The sequence below is a fragment of the Phycodurus eques genome, chromosome 4 (genome assembly GCF_024500275.1).
Source record: "Phycodurus eques isolate BA_2022a chromosome 4, UOR_Pequ_1.1, whole genome shotgun sequence".
NCBI lineage: Eukaryota > Metazoa > Chordata > Actinopteri > Syngnathiformes > Syngnathidae > Phycodurus > Phycodurus eques.
Genome location: NC_084528.1, coordinates 27,130,215 through 27,155,944, shown reverse-complemented (window position 1 = coordinate 27,155,944; position 25,730 = coordinate 27,130,215). Strand labels below are relative to the sequence as shown.

General features: G+C 39.3%; 3 protein-coding genes across 8 annotated transcripts; 2 read left to right on the top strand and 1 right to left on the bottom strand.

Annotated features, from left to right (window-relative positions):
- Positions 1-387: 387 nt before the first annotated feature.
- Positions 388-14,080, bottom strand: trip13 (thyroid hormone receptor interactor 13). 3 transcript variants are annotated; one of them, XM_061674922.1, is made up of 15 exons: positions 8,780-8,854; positions 8,407-8,479; positions 6,876-7,035; positions 6,655-6,781; positions 5,376-5,431; positions 4,134-4,224; positions 3,976-4,048; positions 3,822-3,885; positions 3,658-3,744; positions 2,069-2,175; positions 1,829-1,982; positions 1,640-1,752; positions 1,493-1,562; positions 1,026-1,169; positions 388-931 (listed from the first exon to the last, which is right to left on the bottom strand). In XM_061674922.1, the coding sequence occupies exons 2-14, from the start codon at positions 8,475-8,477 to the stop codon at positions 1,074-1,076; spliced, it is 1,269 nt and encodes a 422-aa protein (XP_061530906.1). In that variant the 5' UTR covers positions 8,478-8,479; positions 8,780-8,854; the 3' UTR covers positions 388-931; positions 1,026-1,073. The 3 variants fall into 3 exon arrangements, with proteins under 3 accessions (XP_061530906.1, XP_061530905.1, XP_061530904.1); XM_061674921.1 differs by lacking the exon at positions 8,780-8,854 and adding an exon at positions 14,000-14,080 and having other exon boundaries at positions 388-1,169; XM_061674920.1 differs by having other exon boundaries at positions 388-1,169.
- On the top strand, positions 8,915-17,009 carry brd9 (bromodomain containing 9). 3 transcript variants are annotated; one of them, XM_061674917.1, is made up of 17 exons: positions 8,915-9,045; positions 10,150-10,358; positions 10,445-10,570; positions 10,665-10,794; positions 10,889-10,946; positions 11,073-11,217; positions 11,331-11,441; positions 12,931-13,049; positions 13,167-13,299; positions 13,415-13,490; positions 14,020-14,115; positions 14,183-14,315; positions 14,408-14,519; positions 14,596-14,652; positions 14,727-14,832; positions 16,381-16,551; positions 16,632-17,009. In XM_061674917.1, exons 1-17 carry the CDS (start codon positions 8,997-8,999, stop codon positions 16,712-16,714), a joined length of 1,914 nt encoding a protein of 637 aa, XP_061530901.1. In that variant the 5' UTR covers positions 8,915-8,996; the 3' UTR covers positions 16,715-17,009. The 3 variants fall into 3 exon arrangements, with proteins under 3 accessions (XP_061530901.1, XP_061530900.1, XP_061530903.1); XM_061674916.1 differs by having other exon boundaries at positions 12,889-13,049; positions 16,632-17,008; XM_061674919.1 differs by lacking the exon at positions 16,632-17,009 and having other exon boundaries at positions 12,889-13,049; positions 16,355-16,474.
- An 872-nt stretch (positions 17,010-17,881) lies between these two features.
- On the top strand, positions 17,882-25,348 carry zdhhc11 (zinc finger DHHC-type containing 11). Of its 2 annotated transcripts, none has more exons than XM_061674915.1 (11): positions 17,882-18,176; positions 19,251-19,469; positions 19,704-19,882; positions 20,226-20,327; positions 20,414-20,538; positions 20,659-20,814; positions 23,115-23,224; positions 23,310-23,359; positions 23,443-23,506; positions 24,146-24,221; positions 24,495-25,348. In XM_061674915.1, the coding sequence occupies exons 2-11, from the start codon at positions 19,251-19,253 to the stop codon at positions 24,635-24,637; spliced, it is 1,224 nt and encodes a 407-aa protein (XP_061530899.1). In that variant the 5' UTR covers positions 17,882-18,176; the 3' UTR covers positions 24,638-25,348. The 2 variants fall into 2 exon arrangements, with proteins under 2 accessions (XP_061530899.1, XP_061530898.1); XM_061674914.1 differs by having other exon boundaries at positions 23,115-23,233; positions 24,495-25,347.
- Positions 25,349-25,730: the final 382 nt, after the last annotated feature.

The following is a 25,730-nucleotide window of genomic DNA, read 5'->3' as shown; positions in this document are numbered from 1 at the left end:
CATATCAGGAGCCCTGTGACAGTTGTGCGTTCAGGTCAAGGAGGCAGCAAGCACCAGCCAAGCCCAGAATGTCACTCCGGGTCACACTGTCTGAACTAATTCCGAAAACCTGCACGAGCAAGTCTGGGAAAAAAAATCCCTGCTGCAAGTCTTTTACAAGGCAAACTTGGCAACTTTCAACCATGCTCTTATAGATGAGCACCTAATCAGCCACAACAAGCTTCAATTGGTGGAAACATTTCAAAAGGAGCTAAGAATATTTGAAAACAGCATGGATGCGCCATCTGGTGACAAAAACATTTCACTGCCGCTGTTGTGGACAAATTGTTTATTTGAATTACAGGTATGTACAATCTCTTGTAAACAGTGCAAATATTATTTGTTGGCATAAATATGGATCGAACACCCCTTTTTAAAAACTAACAAATAAGTATGTTAACGCTATCATTCAATATTTTCTGGAAATATTATTTGGATTTTCTTAATTTGCTGCTCAAGTCTGTACACTGTAATGAATACATCCATCCGATTTAAGTTACATATGAAATAACCATGTAAAAATTCAAACAAAAAAAGCAGTTGTGGTCAATGTCGCAGTTAAAAGGCTGCATTGGACAAACAGTTAAAGGAGGTCCTCGGTTTACCGTGCCAACATACGGCGTTTCAAGGTTACGAATCGGAGTAGCATTGCGGCAGAAGAAGGCTGTTACCGCCGTACTGTTTTCCATTTATGGCTAATAAGTGTTTTTCATGCAAATATTGAATCAACTACTATATTAAGGATAGACAATAACATGTTCAGACTACAAATTGAGGTTACTTCACCGCTGTTGCAATGGAACCCTGCCGTGAAACAAAGATCTGCTGTATAGGCTAACGCTTAGCATCAGGTATCTTAAACAGTTCCCGACTGGAAGAGAAACCGCTTGATCTGTAGAAAACCCAAAAATATACAGGCAGCATTTGTTGGAACAATAACCTTCTGAGGCTGAATAAATTATTGTAAACATTCTGCATTAAGTTACCTGATGATGCCTTACAAAACCACATGAAGCTTGTAGGCTACAAATGTTTCAGACACCATTCGCTAGGTTAGCTTTTTCCTCCTTCTGCTTATCCACCGCTTGGTCCATGGCCTTTAGAAACCTTTCCAAAGTCACTTTGGGTGTCTGCCGGGAAGACAACTTGATTAGGAAACAACAACTCTTACTCGTTAGCCTCATAGCATAGTTGCCTAAGTCCTGTTTCAACATTTTCGGAAAACAACAAAAGTCTATAAACAGTAAAACACCAGTTGCCTCAATTCAACCTTTGCGGAGTACCATGACCTGGATGGCTGAGAATCTACACATACAATGAAAATCACAAATTTTAGCAAGCACATTGGTATTTTTTTATGCTATTGTGACAGTAAGTAAAAGAATGACATGCGCAATTCTGCTATTAGGCTAACGATTTGTATATTTCTTTTGGGGTTCAATCCAATGCTTACCTTCACAAAGAGTGCATGAGCTAGAAAGGGTAATTTCCTCAGAGCTCTTCCACTCAGACCTTTGCTTTTTCTGGAAAGAACCAAATAAAAAGTTACAAAGAAAAGCACACGACTGGCTGCTGATGCATTGTGGGAAAGGGTACTCACAGGGCGATGTTCCTCAGGGTCAGACTATGTTCAGATACCTCACTCTTTGCAAAGCCCATGGTCTCCAGCTCAAAGATGGTGAAGAGTGGCTGCCGCGGGTAAATGATTTGACACTGCACACATCAGGGAATCATTAATTTCACACACTTTCACAATCTTACTTTCATTTAGGAGTGAATCCCGAATTACTTTCATGAGCTCCTCAAGGCTGGAAAGAAAGATGTTGTAGATGCCCCTCTCAGACGGAGGTCCAATATACTGCTTGATGTCCGCTCTGTCCACAAAGGCCAAGTCGATCTTTTCAGTCACATTGGAGGTAGTCAGGATCACCACGTTGGAATGTCTAAAATGACAACCTGAAAGTTAACACCATACAGAACAACATATAGTGGGGGGGGAAACATGTATGGGTGGGGAATTTTTTCCAACCGTTTGATTTGGTCCAGCTGAGTGAGGACAGCGTTGACCACGCGAATGGCATCAGATGGTTCCGTTCCCGCCTGGCAGGCGTTCCTTGCTGCTGTCAGACTCTCCACCTACCACCAGCGACAAAACACTAACAGCCCCATTGGATTTTGGAGAAAAATTTGGAGTGTAATGTATACATAAAAAGGTTAATGATAATAATTTCAAAAAAACGCAATAAACTGGTTGTGTGTAGTGTACTCCAATGAATCCATTAAAACATTTTTTAACAGTTCACTTTCATGGAGGTATAGTGGTTAGTCCTAGTGGAAGTCCTGGGTTTGTGTCTTGGCTAAGGCCCTCCTTTGTGGCGTTTGTATGTACTCCGAGAGCTTTTGTGGGTTTTCTCTGAATACTATAGCGTTCTCCAACATTCCAAAAACATGCATAGTAGATTAAATGTAGTCTAATTTGTGCATACGTGTGAAAGTGCCTGTGAATAGTTCTTTGTTTATATGTGCTCTGTAATTGGCTGATAACGAGTCCAGGTTGTAACCTGCTTCTTGCCCAATGTCAGCTGGGATAGGCTCCAGCACACCCGAAACCCTCATTATAGAAAATGGATGAATGGATGGATGGGGTTCCCTTTAGTGGTTTGGGTGAAAGGCAGAGCAGCATCAAATATGTAAATCACATATTCGATCCAATTATCACTGAACATGGTGGCCCTACACTATACAGTGGGACCTCCAAAGTTGAACACTGCTGATGAATTCAAATAAAGACTAATGTCAGTCTGCTCTTAACAAAAAGTTGCTCAATATTGTCTACAGCTTAGAGCCCTATCAAACCAATGGAAATGGGAACAATAGGTAGTAGAAATCTACCAAAACAAAACCATCTTCTTTTGCTAAAAGTTAAAGGAAATAGCAAAACAAGCATTGAGTTAATCATCTAAAGTTGTCTGAAATAAGTGCTGATGGCTCACGTTACGCAGACGTCACGCATAATTATAAAAAACAGTACATTAAAGGCATATTTTTAACCAATATTTTTAGTCGAACTTCAACTTCTGAACTTTAAAGATATCTAATTTTAGGAGTAAGAATGTACCAAAACATTATTTGTAACAAACTCTCAAATTAAAGCCTCTGATGAGGACTTTTAAAATCTAATCTCCAATTAAGGGGGCGGCATGGCTCAGTTGGTAGAGTGATCGTCTCTCAACCTAAAGGTTGTGGGTTCAATCCTCGGCCCCTGTGACCCTGTCCAAGTATTCTTGAGCAAGATACTGACCCCCCCAGTTGCTCCTGATGCTTCGTCATCAGTAGGCGAATGAGGAGACAGTGCTCAAGGGCTTTGAGTACCTTGGGTAGAAAAGTTCTACACAAGTGAAACCCCGAGTCCAAACTATGTTTAATTTGCTTGAAAATGTCACCAATCTACAATTGTAATTAAATTCATTAATCAGCATGAAAATATTTCATAATCCCGATACCCTGTATGTTCTTGTTCTGGCAACAACGTTTGAAAGAGATTTAATACATTGCAACGGTTGCCTGTCTCTGCATATACGGTAGTGATAAGGACGGACAGGTTTGTGTTTCGTTTACCTCATCAATGAGAACAAACACAAGAGCATCTTTGTCATCAATAAGCTGCTGAATCTTCTGAAACATCTTTGTGACCAGTTTGCCGCTCTGCAACAAAGACGTGTGGTTAGCAACCACAGATGATCTGTTCCATAGAAATAGAAACAAAGACAGCGCTCATATACCTCCGAGAACCACTTTGAGAACAAGCTATGGCTGTTTATTTCCACAAACTGTCCATACGTGTACCTGCATGGGAAGGGAAGAGTATGCACAGGAATAAAAACAACAGGTGCGTTTGAAGCCGAGGCAGTTTTAATTAAATGAAGGTCTTCTCACCGACTTGACAGTCTGATTGACAGCTTCTGGGCAAGAGCTTTGCATAAGGATGTTTTCCCAGTGCCTGGGGGGCCTGGATGTGTGAATACAGAGAGGTCTTGACATCTGAGATAAAACAAATCGTGATAATAATCCAAGGATTGTTTTTAGATTGTTACCATGGAGCAGCACCACACGATTCCACGAAATCAGGTTGCTGTCGACATTTTTGTCTGAGAAGTAAATTGTTGTTGTGACATAATCCAGTAACTGGAGGAGAGAACCAGAGCAGTTTGAAATTCAGCACTTTTCTCTCACCTGAATTTTCATGTAACGATGGCGTAATAACTACAGCGTGTTCACAGGCCGTGATGTGAATGTAGATTTCATTGCAAGATCAAATAATTAATCCTGACAGGGTCTGACATTAACAGTGGCCCGATGGCCTGGGCCAGTATGGCAACGTTTCGGACCATCACGTACCTTACAGATGCGGACCCGAACAGACCAGTACAAATTTCATATCAACAGTCTTTTTAATTCCAAATATTTTGAGTTTTATTCACTTAAATTAATCACACCATTTTACCGCACTGCACACATTTTTTTAAGCATGCGAGGTTAACAATCCTTCCCAGGCGGAATGGCTTGAACAACCTACAAAAACCAGAAAAAAATAAATATCTGAGTTTGGATCTGGATATGCACTTATTTTTTGTGTGTGTGAAAGCTTATGTGCGTTTTGATTGGCTGTTACGTCTAAAACATTGTAATGCCGTGCACCGGCAATTAAAAATTTGAATCGCCGCAAAACCAATGGCCAACCGTTGGCCACTCCTGAAAACTAGTTGCCGAACCCCACAAAGGTGCACACTATGCGACAGTTCTGGTAGGTTCAGCTGTTTTGCTCAGTGTGCGGTGGGCTTAAGGTGGAATTTATGCAGAGACGCCAGCGTATCAACATAGCAAAAAAGGTGGTGTGATATGTGACCACTTCTTCTTCCCATTTCGTCATTTCATTTCCCACCGAGACACTATTCGTACGGCAACAAAGCGCTGCCTTTTTGAAGTTGGAGTGATAAGTGTAAAAGCAGCTATTGTACGGGTATGAGTGGATGGGATCTATTCTTATTTTTATTCTATTTTCCCAAAACATTATATGCAAAACAACTAACTACACGGAAGTTATATTTTCTTAAAGGTTTAAATAATACAGTATAAAGATGTTTAACTCATTCGCTGCCAGCCTTCCCAGTTAACATGGATATTGGCCTTCTAAAGCCGTCAATGGCAGTGAATGTGTTAATGTGAAATAATAATTGAAACCTATCATATTATATCATGAATATACAGGGCAAGCAAGTTCTGACAGGGCCACCCATGGGGCTACCACTCAAACATGGTTAATGTTGGACACTTACCTGAGTTTTGACCCCACTGTCATACACCAGACTCTCCCAAATACCATGGAAATCAGCTGCAAGGAAACAATGAGGAAATTATAATTTGAATCCAAAACTGGAAGCATTAAATGAACCTCCAAACGTTCTACTTCTAAAAAGTGAAAAAGTTGATGCCATATTGAATTAAAGGTGCATTCTGGGGAATACCATTTTTGTTGAGTTACTGTAGGTCTGACAACTGTTTTTAACCAATTTCTGGGTGCGGAATCCAAAACTGATCTCAGTTTTTCTCTATCACGTCAAGATTTTGAACAAAGTGGAACAAAGGAAATATATACCTATGTAAATAAAACACTAAGATGGAATAGTTACAAGCTTTGAAAGCTAAAAAAAAAAAAAAAAGACCATAAAACGAAATTGAATTTACAACGTTATGCCCATGGTTACAATTTTAAGAGAAAAGCCAGCACAAATACTCTTAATTCCTACTATGCTAGATTTCTGTTTGTAGATATTGATAGTACTGACCTATTGGGAGCTGCACACACCTCTCACCGCAGTGTCTCAATTGTGACTGCACAAACAAGTTGCCACGTAGCTGTAGATGACTCCAATTGTAATCAGCTGGCAAGTCTTACTACAGCTAACCAGTGGAATTTTGTTAAAAAAATAAAATAAAAAAAACTTGACGTGCTAGAAAAAAAAAACTGACTGCAATTTTGGAATCAGCATGCCAAATTTAGTTTTAATCAGCATAAAAATCTAACTCAACATAACATTTTTTTCAAATTGTTCCCCAGCAGAGAAGCATCAAATCAGAAGTTGTGACTACCTGAACTCAGTACTTATGATGCTTAATGTATAAGGGAATTCTGAAATGCCACACAAGGAGGATGAACTTTGAAAGCCAACACTAACTTCACATGCCCGCCATGTTGTGTTGAAAGCAAGTACATTTTAATGGAACTATTATGCATATCAAAAGATGTTTCATATCTCAATCTCTCTCTCTCATACGTGTCACACACCGAATTATTTGATTGCAGAATGCTCTTCCCCTGTGTGAAAAGTGCACAGATATATATATAATATTCCACTTCACTGTGTTCTGCGTAAAAGGTTATTCTTTTAACATCTAATTACAGTACATAAATATACTTAAAGGCCATGTAACAGCTGTCATTTTACATGTTTGTAAACGGCCTTATTTTCATTTTGCCTCTCTGCCCAAATGTAAGTATGAATACATTTTTCCATATACGGTGAACTTTGATGTTCTCTCTATGCCCTACATCACCTGCTGGAAGCAACCAGTGGTTGGCCGCTGACAGCTCCTCATCCTCCTCCAAACTGAGCGTACTCGGCCCATCCTCACTCAGGGTGAAGATGTGAACGGAAACTGCGCAGCTGTTCAAATCAAGGGGCTGGATGTTCAGAAGCAAGCATGACAGAAGAATCAACATAAAAGTATTTATTTAAACATAATACATATTCAAGCAACAAGCTCAAACAAACTACCTGTGTTGGCATTTCCTCCCAGTCAACCATAGTCACAGATTCCACATGAGTGCATAGGAAACCGTCATCAAACTCCGTCCACTTGTAGTTCCCGAACACAATGCTGTGGCGACTTAGCAGAGCCTGGACATGCATCCTCACCTCAGACAGTTTAGCTGGGCTACAATATCAACAAGTTTCTCAGGGCATTGAATCGATCATAACTGGACTGTTCTGGTTGTCTTAGAAGACGTTTCGTCTCTCATCCGAGCAGGCGTCATCAGTTCATGAACAATTTAGGTTTTATTTAGGACAGACTAGTCTGAGTTGGTGTGGAGAAACTCAACTATTTATGCTCCAAGTTGGAGGCACACCCCAAAACCACGGATGGTATCATTCATTTGGAATGCAAAAAAAAGGACAGTCATTAGGATGCCTGGCAGAGAAGCCACTGTCCACAAGAGTCGTAAGGTGGAAACTCACTCATTCATAGTCCACTGAGTTGTAAAGTGATAGTGGAGCTGCCTAACGGGCAAGGGGGCTGTGTTTTTGTCTTATTTGTTGGAGGCATAATTATTGAGTTTCTTTAGAATGGACGATTGATTGCGATCGATTCAATACCCTGAGAATGAAATGACCTGGATGGATGACAATATCCACAGGCAATAACAAAAACATACAGAAAAGAAAGTCCATCAACTCATGTTACGAGATGTGCAGAGTCTTCGAAGCGTGTGTCGGGTAATGGAAGGGGCGTTTCCGTTAAAGCGCGTATCGAGGCTTGCTTCATTTATGGAAGAAGTCGCTGCCTGGCTGTTTCATGTGATTATGCCTTGAGGTCTGACAGCAATATAAACCATTCATGCGGGCTACATTTAAAATTTGTTTTTATATATATATATATATATATATATATATATATATATATATAGAGAGAGAGAGAGAGAGAGAGAGAGAGAGAGAGAGAGAGAGAGAGAGAGAGAGAGAGAGAGAGAGAGAGAGAGAGAGAGAGAGAGAGAGAGAGAGAGAGAGAGAGTTGCAGTAAGCGCAGATAAATATTTTATAGTTTGTATAGGCTACTAGTGTTTTTATAATAGTATAGTAATATTACTCGAACTAATTGGCTTAAGTGCTACGATGCCTCATGAAGCTTCATCTCGCCATCACTACTATCAACATTTAACTGGCAAATGCTTTAATCACAGCACTATTGTGGCTAAGAGAATACAATGCAACTACGTATAACAATAATTCGAGAGTTAAGAGATATGCATAATTTCTTGACAAAATTATCTAGTCATGTCCATTTAATTTATGTAGTCCCTATTCATAACAGAAGCGAGAAACAGTGTTTACAACATTCATTGTATTAAGAAAAAAAAGTATGCTATGGTGATAAGCAGGGACAATGATATTCCCATTACTAAATTAATTATAGTAGATATACTGTAAGTGTTGCCATTATTGGCTGCACTCATGGAAGCACAGGTACGACTGATGAAATATAAAAACAACAACCAATCTAATATACTCAATTTAGAAGATAACTCACCTTTGGGATTTAACATGGACCTCCACATGTATCGTTTTTTGGTTTCCCGCATCCATGTTGTCACTTTCCATTCCTGTTGATAGACGAAAAACATTATGAGGAGAGAACAAATTAAAACAATAAAACATTCTCAGCTTTCCCTGCTACTCTTGTGCTTTGAATTTGACGAATGAAAAACTTAAATACATTATCAACTTTCCTAACTTGTGCTTCGAGTGTGACAAATGGTGGACTATACTATATACTATACTATATGGTTGGCTATACACTACACCTAGCTAGGTAGGTTAGCACGACAGCCAAGTGTTGTCGTAGTCATAAAACCAAAGATAGTCAGACTAAATGTAAAGAAAATAAGCATACTAAACTGTACTTTTATAGACGCGAGGCTGACGTTTATCGAGTAGAAGACGATCCGACGATTTCAAAAGGCTCGAACTCAGCGCGCTGTTTTTTGAACCGGAAATACTAAACACATTTTGTCTGTCCTTATTTCCGGTTAGCGGCTGCGTTATGCTATGTCCAACGCTAACGATAAAGCCTGCTAAGGAGACTGAATAAACCCACGTTTTGAGTGTCAATATTGGGAAATGGGGAAGAAACACAAGAAGCATAAACCGGAGTGGAGAACAGTGGATGGTATTTGAAAGCATTTTGGGCATTTTGTCAGTTAAGGATAGTTACTAATTTCTGTTGTTGCTATCTTTGTGCTAGCTTTACTGGCTAGCAATGGCAGCGAATGTAGTTTGTTTACATTCATATTTGTAGAGGCTTTAAATATAATCACCTATTGCACATTACACTTCTGTGACGGTTTAATTTTAGCTTTTCTGTTAGTTATAAAGTAGACATAAGTAGCACTGTTTTCACGTTACTGCACTGTTTTATGCACGTAAAGTACAGCAGCACATAAATTTATTTATTTTATGTGCTTTTATGAGCCTAGTTTTGTTTAAAAAAAGTATTATGCGGATATCACGGCTTATAATATTTATTATGAGAATATTATCATCCTAAAAGGTTTCATGCCCACCTAATCATTTTTAAAAATTATTTCAAATTCAGGGTTCATAATGAGACAGTTAAAGTTAAGAAAATAAATAAAAATATCTTACGTAGGTAGAGAACTGTTGAACATACAAGGTGCGTTAGAAAAGGACCGGTGTCACAAAATATATATATTTCCAACCCAAACTACGAGTAGTCTAGGCCAGATGATCAACCAGCATATCTTTAAACAGATCTTGCGGCGTTTACTTTGTTTAGGGCACGAGAAGAGGCAAGAGTACTGCTTCACCATGACAACACACCTGCTCACAATGCCTTGAGCATCTGACAGTTCCTGGCTGAGAAGAACCATCGTTTCGAGGAGAGCATGAAGAGAGAAGGCTAGGAAAGTGAGTTTGACTCCAGAGAGTCACTTCAAAAAGATAAAATTGTAGTTAGGTTTTTAAATATGTTTTGTGACACCAGTTCAGGAACGTTTGCATTACATATAACAATGTCCTATAAATGTTGTTGCGACTTGTGGCTTGTCCCAGGGGCAACATTCACCAAACTATTCTGAGAGGATTCTAATTGCCTTAAAAAAAAACAAGTATAAATGCTTTTGCGTAACATTTCCCAAAGAGAAAGCATCATAAAATACATCAAATCCCACTGGCTAAATAAGTGAAAAGGTAATCTTAAACAATTGTATCTTATACTCGTTTTGATAACTTCCTAATGAAAAATTGTTTTCAGACTATGAGGACAAGGCATTGGAGAAGCCACTGAAGCTTGTGCTCAAAGTCGGAGGGAGCGAAGTGACAGAACTCTCAGGTTCGGGCCATGACTCCAGCTACTATGACGACAGATCAGACCATGAGCGCCACAAAGAGAAAAAGAAGAAGAAAAAGAAAAAGTCTGATAAGGACAAGTATGTGGACGATGGAGAGAGAAAACGACGGAAGGTACATTTTTATTACACACACAGTAGATTTCAGCGTCAAAGTGAAAATTTTTTTTTTCTAATTTTAGCTTGTCTGTCATTTTATAGGAAGAAAAGAGGAAGAAGAGAGAGCGAGAGCAGAACGAATCGGAGGCAGCAGCGGCCACTGCAGTTAGCACTGGAGTGCCTGTTGAACCTTTCACAATATCAAAAACTCTAAATATAAAAGTAGAGGTGAGGAATGCTAATTTAAGCCTTTAAAGGTGACGCGTCTACTCGGAATTCCAGTTTTGACTGTGGTAATCACACGAATGATGTTATTAATCAGCCAGAAGAGAAGAAAAGGAAGAAGGAGAAATTTGAGAGTGAGCCTGAATTTGAGGAATTTCACCCCGGTGTGAAGGTAGAAGTCGAGCACCAAGGGGACAGGCCCGTGCGAGCATGTCGGACACAGCATGGCAAGGACGAACTTGCGTTATTACCATTATAAAGAAGAAAATGTATCATGAATTTTCATACATACTACATTGTCTTTTGTTTCGCCCAAAACAGAGAATGAGTCCACTCCTCGCCAACTATTACTTGAGCATTTCATTCGACAGCTGCAGAGGTGAGGGAAAAGAAGATTATGGATGTAAACGCTCAATTTTAGAAGCGTAATCCATGCAGGCTCACAGCCATATTGTCAATCAAAAACTGGCCTAACAATGGTGTTTATTGTCATTTGTCCTCACAGAAAAGATGCCCATGGGTTCTTTGCCTTCCCAGTAACCGATGCGATTGCTCCCAATTACTCAATGATCATCAAGCATCCGATGGACTTCAGCACCATGAAAGACAAGATTACAAACAATGAGTACAACACAGTGACAGAATTCAAGGTGAGATAAGGCTTCATACAAGAGCCACTGGTCAAAATTATCACTTGGATAAAAAGTAGCAAATTGGAATGATGTTTGACATTCTGCCCGTTTGAATCCATTGTGTTCTTTAGGCGGACTTTAAACTGATGTGTGACAACGCCATGGTGTACAACCGTCCAGAGACGGTCTACTACAAGGCAGCCAAAAAACTTCTCCATACCGGTTTTAAGATGATGAGCAAGGTAATGGTATAGTCTTCATTGACCAACTGGGAGAAAAGTCTGAATACATGTCTCTTAATCAATTAACTCATCGACCAGGGACCCTTTTGTATCCCACTGGGTCTTGATTCTTCAACATACACGACATTTTGGACAATACTACCTAGTTCTCTCACTTAAAACCCATCCAAAACTTTTGTGATGAAACAAAACAGAGATTCAAGGATTCAGGGAACTTTATTGTAATACCAGCACACACTAGATAGCGCTAAATTTAGTTCCCGAAGTTCCTTAGTCCATCAAGTACTGAAAAGAGACCTGTATATACAATAAAATGGAATAGAATAAGAAAAAAAACTTGATTTGTTACCCTATAGTGCATATATAGACATCGTACTTAACATAACAGACTATACTCAAATAGACAAACTATACTCAAATAGACATTCTATTAATAATAACAGACTATACTAAAACAGAAAATCTGACTAAAAAACAAAACAAACAAACAGACAAGCTAAGTACCCTAGTACACGAAAACAACCCAAACGAAATGAAAGGCAAGTTGAGCACTGCTTAATATTTTCGACAGCATTAATGGACAAATTAAAAAACCTGGACATACTCCAAATTCTTTAAAAGTCTTTCCAGAAGAATGGAAGCTGTTATAGCTGCAAATAAACGCCTTATTTTCACTTTCTGTTGGTGTAATGACCCATTCCAATACTTGTGTATGATTGTATTTTTTGTATGTGTGAGTCACACTGCAATTACATACAGTACTCAGAAAAAGATGGCGATATTGGGGTTTCGGGTGAAATTTCAGGATGAACCTAAAATGCACTATAACCTTTGCAGCGGAACTTAATTTGACTTCTAAACATTTGAATGCACGTGTCCAATTGTTCAGTGTTTCTGCACAATTTGCTGTTCTCTAACAAGGAGCTTAATGACACAATTTACAACAGCGCTTGATTCCTGAAACATTTCCAAGAACGTCTTCTGGCCTGTTTGTATCTGTTGAAACCCCCTGATGACAAGCTAAACTCAGTGGCCCTTCCCTCTGAGGACATCCTGTTTGAAGCCTCACAATGGTGAGGCACTGCCAATCAATAAGTTAGGTGTCTTTTTGGTCTCATGATGATGCGATGTGAACAGCATGATAAAGAGGACTGTTTAAATACCACTTCTATTTGGAGAAGGAAATGTATCAAAACACCTGTTATGAATTGGCCATTCAGCTCCTTGTTAAAGAAAAGCAAGTTGTACAAAAACTACAGAAACATTTGGACGTGCATTCAAATGTTTAGAGGTCAAATTAACGTCACCGGTAAATGCCATAGTGCATTTTACTTCATACAATAATTTCATCTAAAAACATTTGGGAGTAGTGTATACACTATACATTCAAATATACAGTATATTTCAGATGGATATGGCATTAAATGAATCCATTTTTTGTTGTCAGGATCGCCTGTTGGTTTTGAAGCGCAGCATGTCTTTCATGCAGGACATGGAAGCCATTTTGGGGGACGAAGAACTTGCAGCTGATATACCTCCAACGGAGACAATTCCTATTCCAGTGGAATCAGCCAAAAAGTCAAAAAAACAACCCGTGAAGGACATGAAGTAAGTTACCTCAGGGCTTTCTTCATGTGATTTGATGATATATTGTCTCCTGGAGGAGGAATCAAATTCAGTAAACTGAGAATAAATGGTGTCACCTCCTGGCTTCTCTGATTTCAGCTACCTGTTTGAGCCAGAGGGGAGCGCCTGCAGCCTGACAGACAGCACAGCAGAGGAACACGTTCTCGCCCTGGTGGAACATTCGGCAGATGAAGCCCGAGATCGGATCAACAGATACATGCCAAACTCGAAGGTGGTGTTCTCTCCATCCCCTATCTCGCACGGCCGCTACGTGTTGCAATAGGTTTGATCATGTTTCCAGTGTATCAGCGCTTTTTTACACTGTTATGTCTGCTCATTGCTTTTAGATAGGCTACTTGCAGAAAGACACCGACACTTCTCTTTTGTACACTGTCGTCAATCAGCTCGATCCCGATGCAGAAGGTTTGATAACGTTGCATGTTTTCTACCCCCAAATTCTTGTTATACTGAGGGATTCCAAAAATGTGACATCATTTGAAACATGAATATCTAGCCACTTACATCCATGTATGTTCCAGGCAAACATTTAAATAAGCTCATGTTTATAAAAAAAAAAAAGATTTATCAAAATTCCTACATTTTATGACTCGACACACATTTTCCTTTTGCCTTCCTCTTTGAATCTTTTGTGCCATATACAAATCTCTGGTTGGTGTATTATTATTTTTTTTTATTTCCTTGAAAATGTACTGCACACTTGGTTGACTATGTTTGCGCATATTTCTAACAATGTTATTCTTCACCCTGAAGAATAACAAAAAAACTAAAAGTAAAACAAAACAACAAACTTAAACTTAAGATCAACTTTTACACATCATTTGAAAGAAAATTGGATATTTTAGAGTAAGAAATGATTTTTTTTTTTGGCAACTCTGTATTTTCTGGATGTTAAGAATTGGAAAAATACTCACACTTGTCTTCACTTTTGCAGAAGAGGAGACCCACAAAGTGGACTTGACTTCATTGTCAAATAAGCTTCTTCCTGGATTAACAACACTTGGCTTCAAAGATGACAGGAGACACAAAGGTACATTATTAAAATGCTTTCTCGAGAATTTTGTTTCCAGCTAAAAATTGCTGTCCTTGCTTTTCAGTGACGTTCCTGAGCAGTGCCTACAACATTCAGAGCGTCCAGAAGAACTCTGTCTTTCCAGACTTGCTTCCTGATGAGTCGGACTTGCTGTGCTCTGCATATGGAGATGAAACGGGGGTACAATGTGCTCTGAGGTAGGGATGGGGAGTCGCCCCTGAAAAATAATATATTTAGTGATAACAATGGCACCAATTTCAGCTCTTGAACTATTTCCCCCCACTCTCAGCATTCTGGACTTTGTAAAGGGCTGTGGAAGTGTCACCAAGCAGTGGGTCGATGGACTTCTGGATAAGATGACTGCAGGCGATCACACGAAAGCCACCAGTCAGATCCGGCAGGTATGTGGCTTGCTCCATTGTTACATACAAATCATGACATAAACCTCAAATGTGACCCCTGATACTTGTTTCTCAGAAGAGAAATATGATGCTGAAACCTGACGAAACCAAGACAGGCCTCTGCGACATGCAGGTGGGCTGCGTGTGGGCTGCATTTAAGTCCAAGTACATCTATGCTTTGACTCAAGTTGTTATTTTTGTGTTAAGATGGTGGATGACACTGGTCTTGGAGAGAGCAGTTCCGTGTTGGACTTCATGTCACTGAAAAACTACCCCGACATGTCTCTTGATATATCCATGCTCAGTACACTAGGTACGTTAGCCACATTCTCAACAGCAGCTTCTACTTTCACACTTATTTGCAGCGAGACGTGTAGCTGAAAACTTCAAAAGCAGCAACATAAATCGAGATTTAAAAAAAACAAGCTCTTCACAACAGGGCTGCATGGATCATGTTACCACAGCATACAGTCACTGATAATGTTACATAAGCATAACGACTTAGAGCATGACAGCGCCCTCAAAATACGCCTTTAGCCAGCCAGGTAGACTTTTATCTCTTCCTTCTGTAATTTATCAGAGGACGTCGACACAGCAGCTCTTATTTGTCCCCAAGTAGGCTCTAAGTCAATCCTTATTTTGAAATGTAAGCATGTCACTACTGACTCCAGAGCAGAATTGATTTGGATTTTCAGTCAACGCTGGCTTTTTGTGGGGGATAGGAACGAAGCCCTGGCGCGAATAGCTGCTATTTTTGCTATTAGCAAGAAAATGCAAGTAATTGAATACCCACCTTTTTTTTTTGCTTCATACTTTATACTTCAGTATACAACAAACTATGATCCATAAAAACTAGTATAATTTTAAACTCATCTTACATTAATTAAACGTTAATGGCTTACACATAATCAGATGCGGGTGTACATGCGGCGAAGATTCTTTGTAACTTTTCTTAACAACCCAGGCTAAATTTAGTTAGCTCCTCCCTGACATACAAAGATTGTCCAGCAATATGTGGTGATTTTAATTCCTGCCTGTGTGTCAGATCGTCTGCATCATAACACAACCCCCATTCTATAAAAAAAAAAAAAGAAGTAAAACATTCCCAGTCCCAGCTTTATTGGGACGTGTTAAAGCCATAAAATTCTAAGTTAATGATTATTTGCTAAAAACAATAACGTTTATCAGTTTGAACTTTAAATATCTTGTCTTTGTAGTGTATTCAATTAAATATAGGTTGAACATGATTTGCAAATCATTGTATTCTGTTTTTATTTATGTTTAACACAACATCCCAACTTTATTGGAATTGGGGTTGGACTTCCCTGCTCAAAAAAATTCTTTTTTTTTTTGATGAGTTGTACAGGGCCGGCACCGTGGATGACTGGTTAGAGCGTCTGCCTCACAGTTCTGAGGACCGGTGTTTAAATCCCGGCCCTGCCTGTGTGGAGTTTGCATGTTCTCCCCGTGCCTGCGTGGGTTTTTTCCGGGCACTCCGGTTTCCTCCCACATCCCAAAAACATGCATGGTAGGTTAATTGACGACTCTAAATTGCCCGTAGGTGTGACTGTGAGTGCGACTTTTTGTTTGTTTGTTTGTTTGTATGTGCCCTGCGATTGGCTGGCAACCAGTTCAGGGTGTACCCCGCCTCCTGCCCGATGATAGCTGAGATAGGCTCCAGCACGCCCGCGATCCTAGTGAGGAGAAGCGGCTCAGAAAATGGATGAATGGATGGAGTTGTACAGGTTCTAGCTCACATTAAGGGTGGAAAAAGTGATTTATCTGTATAAGACAGTCAATGGGTAATGTGATTATTTTTGTGTACGTTTTACCAGAATAGCAGTTCTTCCATATTTACCAGGTAAAGGTGTGAAGAAGGAACCAGGAAATGAGGATGGCCAGCAGCACTTTGATGATGCTGACAAGCTCCTGCAGGAGTTTCAGGAGGCTCAGGTAGACAGAGTCGGCTCCAGGCCTTCGTCCAACCTGTCGTCCCTCTCCAACGCCTCCGAGAGGGATCAGCACCACTTGGGTAAACACGGCCGCTTTTAAGTTGTGAAAATGCCATGTATTGTCTCGACTCTCAACTAAAAGGTTTTGTTTGATCGACAGGGAGCCCGGCACAGTCGGAAATGGTTCATGATCCCTACGAGTTCCTGCAGTCTCCAGACTCAGAGAGCCCAGCCAACAACTGACCGCATTATTTAATTCTTCTCCTGCATTGACAACACCTGCCACTGTGACGTTGGACTGGTCCAATACTGTCGAGACACCAAAAGCCTGTGGCCTCTTATAATTATAGACTGAATGTTACTTGTACAGACTGTTCATTGTTTGTTCTTGTTTTTTTATGAGTGCAACAGCAAAAATAAATGTTTGCACATGTATTTATAAATATGTGTGGTTCCATACTCTTCATCATAATCAGCATGCTCTATAAATGTAGGAAACTTTTCAGTACGCAAAACACAAAGGGAAAATGAGCCCCTGGTAAAATGGCTTTATTTTGGAAGGCAGAAGTCTGTGTATCATTAAAAAGACAAGACCTGAGCTGACCTTATTACTGGCTGCTTTGTTGAACAGCCACACAGCATCATAAACAATTGAGGAATCCCCTGTGGTATCATTATGGTCTGCAATCTTTAACAACTTTATTGCTGTGGTTGTCATGTGAAGTGGTGTACAACTATGCTGCATAATACTGAAAGTTGTTTTTAATATTTAGCCCCATTAAAGACTCAAAATATTAGAAAAATCTCAGTATGATGCGGTTGTCAACACATGCCAGAACCACTATAACAAATGTTAAATACCTCTCTGACAGTGTCAATCAAAACTGATCGATGTTGTCATTGTTAAACAGGTTTCTTAGTGTACACACCAAATTTTGTATATCACTTCGTTATTACATTTCAATTTGTATGAATTTTTCAGATTATTCTACTATTATATATATATTATATTAAATTATTACATTTGTATTTTTAAACAAGTCAAATAGTTTTCAATTGACCACAGTATTTTAAAATATTACATTACTATTATATGTAGCAAAATAATGACATTCGATATTCATTATTAAATTGTAAAATATACACGTATTAGGTGATCTAATACTAATACTGCGCAGTAGAATGACAATAAAACTAGACATTCATAAAATTCATTGATAATCCGTTCCGCCTCTCGCCCGAAGTTAGCTGGGATAGGGTCCAGCACGCCCGCGACCCTAGTGAGGACAATGAATGAATCAATCCATTCTTTCAATTTAGTAATCTGTAGGTTTGTATGCTTTGACTGTGAGGAACCTGAACGCAACACCAGCGGCTCCACAGTCTGGGAGGGAGCCAGGAGGCCGACAGTGCGCATGCGCAACAGTTGCCATGGCGCAGCCGGGCGCTGTCGAGCAAACTGTTTCTTCAACTTAAACGTCTACGTCCATCGCTTATGCCGAGCCCAGGACGTCGGCAGAGGAGCTTTTATCGCATCTGTTTTTACGTCTTTCTTTGTATTGGCTTGGGTGTCGCCTTGGCATGTAGCGTGACGTACGCGTTGGCACCGTTGAAAATGATCACTCGCTGGAAATCGCCGCGTGCATTGTTTTGATCATAAAGAAGTGATGACTTGGCGCTAGAAGATACGAGCGCTGCAACGACAGTAAGTCATTCTCAATACATTTGAAGGGATAAACGTGACTTTGACGCGTATCTCCCGGCGTGAAGTTCATTTATATGCGTTCACGGCACCCTCGCAACGTGGTTTCTTTGTCATTTGATGCTGCATAAGTGGTGCTCAAACTGTGTATTTAGTTCACTGCGTGTAAAAATGCTTGATGACTGTCGATTGTTAGTGTAAACACACACACACACACACACACACACACAAAACCCCTTGTGTCAGCATGAAGGGCCCAAAGCAAAACATGTGAGTCAGATGACCTTAAAAAAAGAAAAAGGATGCAGCGTTTTTGTTTTTACTCCATAACCACTGTTAACTTGAAGACTTTTACAATAGACTATTTGTCATTTACATGGGAAATTTGTTTACTTAAATGGGAATACAGTTAGTTCATTTTGATGTGTACAGCACATTTCATACATTGAACAAGTAGTTTTTAGCAGGGCTTCCCAAATGAAAGTTGTTGTCCAACTTTATCATCAATCACAAGTATAAATATTAAGGTATTTCAAAACACTGTCAAGAAAATTGTTCTAAATAATGTGTAAGAATGTATATAATTATACAAAAACATCTCAATTATATATGCATATGTAATATAAATGTTGTATACAAATTATAAATAAGTTTCAATTACTATATTATTTTATTATTATTAAACAATTTACATTATTTTTTTCTGAAATATATGACTTCCAAATTAACATTTAAAATGTTACAAATATTACAATAAAATTACTTATTTAATATTTAAAAAATATTCAGTAAAATTACCATTATTCAAAATATTAAATTGAATTTGTAAAATAAGCCAATCCGTGCCAAAAATCCAAATTTTTCAATGGCTCAATAAAGCTTAATTTTGGTTAGAAATTTTGTCAGTTATTTTACGTTGAAGGCAGTTTAGCGTGGTGTTGAATTAATCAGATTTTCTAAAGCAAATGTTACATTCGAGGTCGCGATCATGTCATTTGGTCCCTCAATTATTCAAGTCAGGGTATCTGTACCTCACTGTCTAATGAAGCCGGTCTATTTGTGTCTTATGTCGTCTAGATGAACCTCCTCAGCGGGCAGCTGAGGCGCACGGCCCCCATGCATGGCAGCAGTCGAAACGAGCTAGTCCCATCCAAGACTCCGCGGGTGAACGGATGGACGTGGCCCCCTCAGGTCTTCCAAGTCGTTGCCTGGCTGGTGTACAACTACTTTGCCGTCGTGGCCTTCGGCATGTTCATTCCTCTCCTACCGCCGCCCTGGAAACACGTGCTCTACGCCGTATCCTTAACACTCTCAGCAGACGCTCAGCTGGCCCCTCAGATGGCTCGCGAGCTTACAAATCAGCCTTCATAACCAAACAAAGTTTTGCTTGTATGGGTACTTTCTATGAGCTTTTGTTACAAACATGAATCTCTGCTTGTGTATGTCTCCATGAAGACTAAAAGGGTCAGAATCTGTGAATCAGTTTTTGTATTATTGGAGCAACTTTTCCTTTACCCTATCGCCATCCAGTTTACAGGTTTGGTCTTTCTTGTGCACTTGCTCAGCCATGTTGCCGCGGTAACCATAGATCCAGCCGATGCCAGCGTGAGGGCCAAAAAGACGTACAGCGGCCCGATGCCACTTTTTGACCGCACAGTGCAGCGTCATGTCATCCAGGACCTGCACTGTTACCTTTGTGACGTCAAGGTGTACGTATGCCAGCCTTTCACTGACTTTTTAAGCCACCAACAGTTGGTGCCATCCACATCCACAACAAATAAGAAAGGAAAAACAAATCCTAATTATGGGTCGGTATCACTATATAAAGTGCATTTCAGTGTCCTCATCAAAATCATCTGAAGATGTAGCAGAATAATGAAATTCTTCAAAGTGAGTTACTAAATTACTACTTTTTGTGACATTTTTGTTTGGTGGTGAGCCGTGAGATTTTTCTTCTAATGTAAAATGGGAGCCTTGGCGCAATAAAGGTTGGGGAAACGCTGATATAAAGTGTTAAAAGTGTAATGGCCCTAAAATGTTCCCTTTCCTCAGTGGGCCCAAAGCCAAACACTGTAGCGTTTGCAACAAGTGCGTGTCTGATTTTGATCACCACTGCCAATGGCTGAACAACTGTGTGGGTGGCAGGAACTACAGGTAAGACCAAAGAAACTGTAATTTGCACTATGATGCCTAATAGTACAATTGAGTGCTAAACATGAGTTTACCTGTGTTGCCTTCAGGTACTTCTTTGCAGCAGTGACCTCTGCAGCAGTCGGCGTGGGCCTGCTGGTCGGCGTCATTCTGTTTATATTCATCCAGCATTATCTGAATCCGAACAGCTTACGGACCGACCCGCAAATCCATGGTGAGTCATCGCACTATTGGATAGAGGACACACTTATTAGTAAGATTGTCTGTCATGATAATTTCTTCATTCAAACTAGTGTGTGTGTGTGTGTGTGTGTGTGTGTTTGCCTTCCTGCAGGTCTGTTGGCAAACGACACCTGGCTGGTGTTTTTACCATCAGCCCCCGTAAAGACGAGTTCAGCCGGTCTCCTCATAGTGGCCTTCTTTACCGCCGTGCTGAGCCTCACATGCCTGCTGCTGCTCTGGCACCTGCTCTGTTTCCATTTCTACCTCTGTGAGTCACACGGCTCTTTAAATCAGCGCTTTATTTTAATTTTTTTGCAGCACAGACCGTTTTCATGTAAAGCAATCATTTGACGGGCCAGCATAGAAACAAAAACAAATTATGAACTCATTCACTGCCAGCCATTTTCGAAGTTCCCCATATTGCCAGCCATTATAGAGCACTTTGACTGAATGATCTTTCAAGACCTACAGAATATGTTGTTCTGTGACAATAGAAGCACTGAACTTACCAAAAGAAAGAGTAGACTCTCTTCTTTTCTTTGTTTCTAGCTTTTTCTGTTATTTAGTATTCAGTAGCTTGAATGGGTTACTTTCACCAAAAACACTGGTTTCAAACTGAACAAAACAGAACAGTTCAAGCAGAACAGTGACTGCGATGCTAATATTTTTTTGCTTTTGTGACCACTCAAACTATAAAACAACAAAAAGAAGAGCTAGAAAGGGCTGTTGATGGCAAAACAAATGTACTTAATGGATATACAACTCAGAAACACTCCATGAGCAACGCTGACTTAACAAATGGCTCAAGTGTGGCTTTTTTACTTGCCATTCACCCCATGAACTGCATCATCTTTTCTCGTGATTGCGACACAAACGTTCTACTAACTACCGGGACACATAGTCTGTTTATACCATACATATACAAACTCTGCTAGAGTGCCATGTGCCTAAACGTGTCTGACTTCCAACGCCAAATCCCTCCCTCATAATCCATGTGACAAGCAGAGATTAATCTTTATTTTCATTCAACTCAAAAACTGTACTGAGCACAAATCCAAAGTGATGCAACACTGTCATCTACTGGTGTCTGTTTGTCATTACAGTTATGAAGAAGCTTGCATTTCATGGACAAGCTGGCCAAGAAACTGTTTCATGCCTACCCGTTGAAAAACGTATTTGACTAATATATTTGTTGTTGGCAGTAAACAGTTGGATTCCAGTCAGCGGAAAAATACTTCCAAAGCGCGCATGAGTTAAAAATACAACTCACTACTACGCAGAATGTAGTTGTTATAATTAGAAGGAGCCCCGCACTTGTTTCTCTCCAATGTGACGCTCCCCTCTTGGGGTGATGAGAGACAATGACACCTCAAGTGTGTAACTTATGTCCAGTCTACTCTCTATTATTTTTTTTGGGTCACCATTATTGGAGAAAATCCAACTTAACAAAGATATGATATTGAAAGTGGAAGTAAGGTAGCTTTTTGGGCAGTTTTGAAGGCTTCGTTGCATCATTTGCAAGTCTGTTGCCATATTTAATGCAGAGCAAGCTTGGTGCATGAGAAACACCTGTAGCGATAAATCCGTTTTTAGTAGGACTACTGATATTGTCTCTTAAATGCAGCTTTCCTTTTAATGGAAGTTTTAGTATGGTCTTCTGTCTTATAATTTTTGCCTTTTCCCTTTTCCAAAGAAGCTCTCCAAACACTTTTTTTTTTTTTTTTTACTCATTCTTGCTAGCTTGTGGGCTTACTTACTGGAGTCTTGTGTACAGAAACACAGAGGCACCTGTTTTTCTAAATATACAATTTTTCAGATTTGTATTTTTTTTTCAAAACAATTGTTAATTGTTTTGCCCAGTCTCTCTGTGCAGCTCAGTATTAAATGGCCCAGTGGTTGATTTACACTACTTAGAGGTAAACGACACATATTCCAGACCAGTAGGGTGTAGCGTAGCATACTAAAAGTTAATGTAGGTAAATGCTAACTCCCTTAGCACTGGCTTGAGGATGAGACGATTAACTAACAATGATTTTATAAGGAAAAACATTGTGAAATTTGAAATACAGTCAAATAATGATGTTTTGTCATCATTGTGTGTTTTTCCGCTCACTCAGAGTAGGTTTTTGTTGGTTGTGGTACTCTTCACGCTCCAAATCAGTGGGGGACAGCAAACCAAAAGTGGCTGTGTCCACCCCTATTATATAAACAAGTGAATGCTAACTGCTAGTATTAGCACAAGGTGCTTTGACGCTACACTTACATATATAAGTGATTATATAATGAAAATTGAAATATACCGTAAGTAGCAGAGTGGACCAAATATGATTCACCCCCCCCAACATATTTCAAAACTTGTTTTGTACTCGCTCGAAATATTTTTTTGTTGCTAAACAAGCCAGCTAGTGAGGTGCTTTAAGATAGCTAGTGAGGTGTGTTAATACAACAATACATAGCATGGTCATTTGTTCAGACAAAAAAAAAAAAAAATATATATATATATATATATATATATATATATATAATTTTGCCTATTTGATGCCGGTTAATCTTTCCCAATGGTTACAGTGTGCAAAGGACTAAGCACGTTTGAGTACATAAAGCTGCAGCGTCCAAAAGAAGCCAGAAGCGGAGACACTGAAGTGGGAAATCCGCACGACACACAAATAAACAACAAGGTCTCTCAGGTGACAATTCCTGCTGGCCCCTTCTCTATCATCCCTACTTCTTTGTTGTCATTTAACATTTGTTTCTATGCTAAAGAATCCAATGAGATCTATGGACTGTGAGCCCATCCAAATTCATGGTGCAAGGTAACATCAAGTCCCTGCTGGTCCTGTTGTGCCAATACAAACTGTTCCAAGGATCTCTTTGAATGGTATGTTTGTTTCAACAGTACTTGCAAGTCTGATGATAAAGGACCCCTTTCCAGCCGACTGTCAGAGCCCATCTGCACCGAGGTAATAAAATACATTTATGTAACAATTGCAACAATTGCCGTAAAGACTTTTTCCCACAAGCTTTAACCCCTGTAGCTTAAACAAAGATGTATTTTCGGATTTTCCCGAACACTGGAGCGTTACTTTCTCGTCAGTTCTTATAGCTTCTCTTTAACTCATCATAATCAGTTTTACGCTTCATGAATTTTTCAATGAGCTCCATGTTGAAGTGTTTAAATCAAATCTGCACACATTCAGGACTTTGGATCAGTATTTAGCTCTGCTCTGTTAAAGTGCAACATGTTGCGCAACATGCCCAAAACGCAACATATTATTTTTGTTGTGCCACTATTTCCACTTCTTTGCTTCCTACAGTAAGGTTGGCAGTTGTTGAATGTATCGCGCCTTCTAAACATGCGTTTACTTCGATGCACACTACTGCCACCGTCAGGCTAAAATATGTGCACCAGAGGGGGCAGAGTGTGTAATACTATATGTGTGATAATAGATCATATAAACCAGTGTGATTTATGTGAAATTTTCAGAATTTGTTTCATTTGTATTTAGTGAATGCAGCAACTGGTGTGCTCACCGGACCAAATTTTACTGTACTGTCTACTCTTGACATTCCGTTTGATGGAATGACATTCTGTTTGTTAGATGGAACCCATTAAGAAACCATCAGAAAAGAAAACCGGCTTTCATCATGAATCACAGAAATCTGCAGAGAAAGAGAGTGAGTATTTGTTGTCTACCAGTGTGAGTTTGTGTGCAACGTCCTGAGATTATTATTATTTTTTAAATAATGGATAGGTAGTCTTTGGAGAATATTCCCTTAAATTTTATCAAACACAATCATCGCGCTGTTATTTAATAATAATAATAATAATAATAATGCATTGCACTTATGTCTTTTCATCCCAGAATTGCATTTATACTATGCTGGTTGTCAAACTGTCAATGTCATTATGAATAATTACGTCCTTTTACGTCCCAAATTTCAAAAAAGGAGACAGCGATACGAGCACCGTGAGAAACTGGAAGCCTGACGCCGGCGACGAAGTGCAGAGTGAAAGCGTCAAGTCAGCGGAGAGTGTTCCAGAGGTGCAGGATCCCCTCGGAAGCTCAGTGATGACTCCGGATGATACGTAACAGTCAGCGGCGCACGAAGATTATAATTTACACTCAGGGATACCTTGTTAAAATGAGTTACCATGGAGCCTTTGGTGTTAATGAAGACATCCTCAATATGACACCACCACTTCGATACCAGTCATGAAGCCTTTTCGAAGAGAACACTTTTTTTTTTATAATTACTTAGCTCCACTTTGTCTTTATGTTAATGATGTCAACTATTTTTTCATGTTATGGACTTGTATGGCGGTCCGACTTCACTGTCAGCGTCTGTGCCATTAATCTTAGCCAAGTAGATGTTTTTTGGCATCTGAAGATCTTTTTTTTTTTCCCCCCAAACGAAAACTGGTCCAAGTACAGGGCAGTAACGCTTAAATCATGTCATTTTATCTGCTGCCCAAAGCAACATCCTTGTATGGTCAAATCGATTGAGAAGAAGGGTGGAGCCCATTCTAGTGGGAGAAGAGGAACATCACTTCTGTCTCTGATTGTGTTAAAAGTGTCGTTTTAAAAAAAAAAAAATCAAGAACAATCATGTATTCTTGTAAGTACCTGTTTATGCTTGAACCTATAGTATGTGACCTGATTCTTACATTTATAGCTGGGCAAACCACACTACAACTGGAAGTGTCTCAAACAGGGGTTCTCAAAAACGTTTTTGGGTCCAGAGACCCCTTACAGAGACGACATTCTTCCAAGGACCCTCTCATAATCCAAATATCAATTAAATGTAACCTTAAATGTCATAGATGTTAAAAAGTTGACTATTTTCAAGGGGGAAAAAAACAATGTTACGAGATCAAATTTATCTATTTTTATAGAAATAATATTATATATCTAATTTTTTTTCCCCCAAGAAAAAAGTAGTAGTAGTAAAAAAAAAATTATAATCTTACGAGAATAAAGGTTTTCCTAATATAATGTTAGTATTATTAAAGTCATTGTAAAGAAAGATAGGCATTTTAAGAGTGAATTTCAAAAATAATTTTATTCTTGTAATAGTACACCCTTAGTTCTGGAAAACAGAAAAAAAGGACTTGAAAAAATATGCCTTTGGTTCTTGATAAAAAGTAGGACTTTATCACGCCTTTTGTTAAAAAACTTTTTTTTT

Coding starts and splice junctions, on each gene's coding strand:
- trip13 (XM_061674921.1), bottom strand. CDS start 8,477: ATGGAAAGTGACAACATGGATGCGGGAAACCAAAAAACGATACATGTG. Junction 4,225..5,375: donor ACAGTGGGGTCAAAACTCAG/GTAAGTGTCCAA, acceptor TCTCTCCTCCAG/TTACTGGATTATGTCACAAC. Junction 3,745..3,821: donor TCTCAAAGTGGTTCTCGGAG/GTATATGAGCGC, acceptor TCTTTGTTGCAG/AGCGGCAAACTGGTCACAAA.
- brd9 (XM_061674916.1), top strand. CDS start 8,997: ATGGGGAAGAAACACAAGAAGCATAAACCGGAGTGGAGAACAGTGGAT. Junction 10,795..10,888: donor AGCATGTCGGACACAGCATG/GCAAGGACGAAC, acceptor CGCCCAAAACAG/AGAATGAGTCCACTCCTCGC. Junction 14,520..14,595: donor CCACCAGTCAGATCCGGCAG/GTATGTGGCTTG, acceptor CTTGTTTCTCAG/AAGAGAAATATGATGCTGAA.
- zdhhc11 (XM_061674914.1), top strand. CDS start 19,251: ATGAACCTCCTCAGCGGGCAGCTGAGGCGCACGGCCCCCATGCATGGC. Junction 23,234..23,309: donor TAAACAACAAGGTCTCTCAG/GTGACAATTCCT, acceptor TCTATGCTAAAG/AATCCAATGAGATCTATGGA. Junction 23,507..24,145: donor CAGAGCCCATCTGCACCGAG/GTAATAAAATAC, acceptor TCTGTTTGTTAG/ATGGAACCCATTAAGAAACC.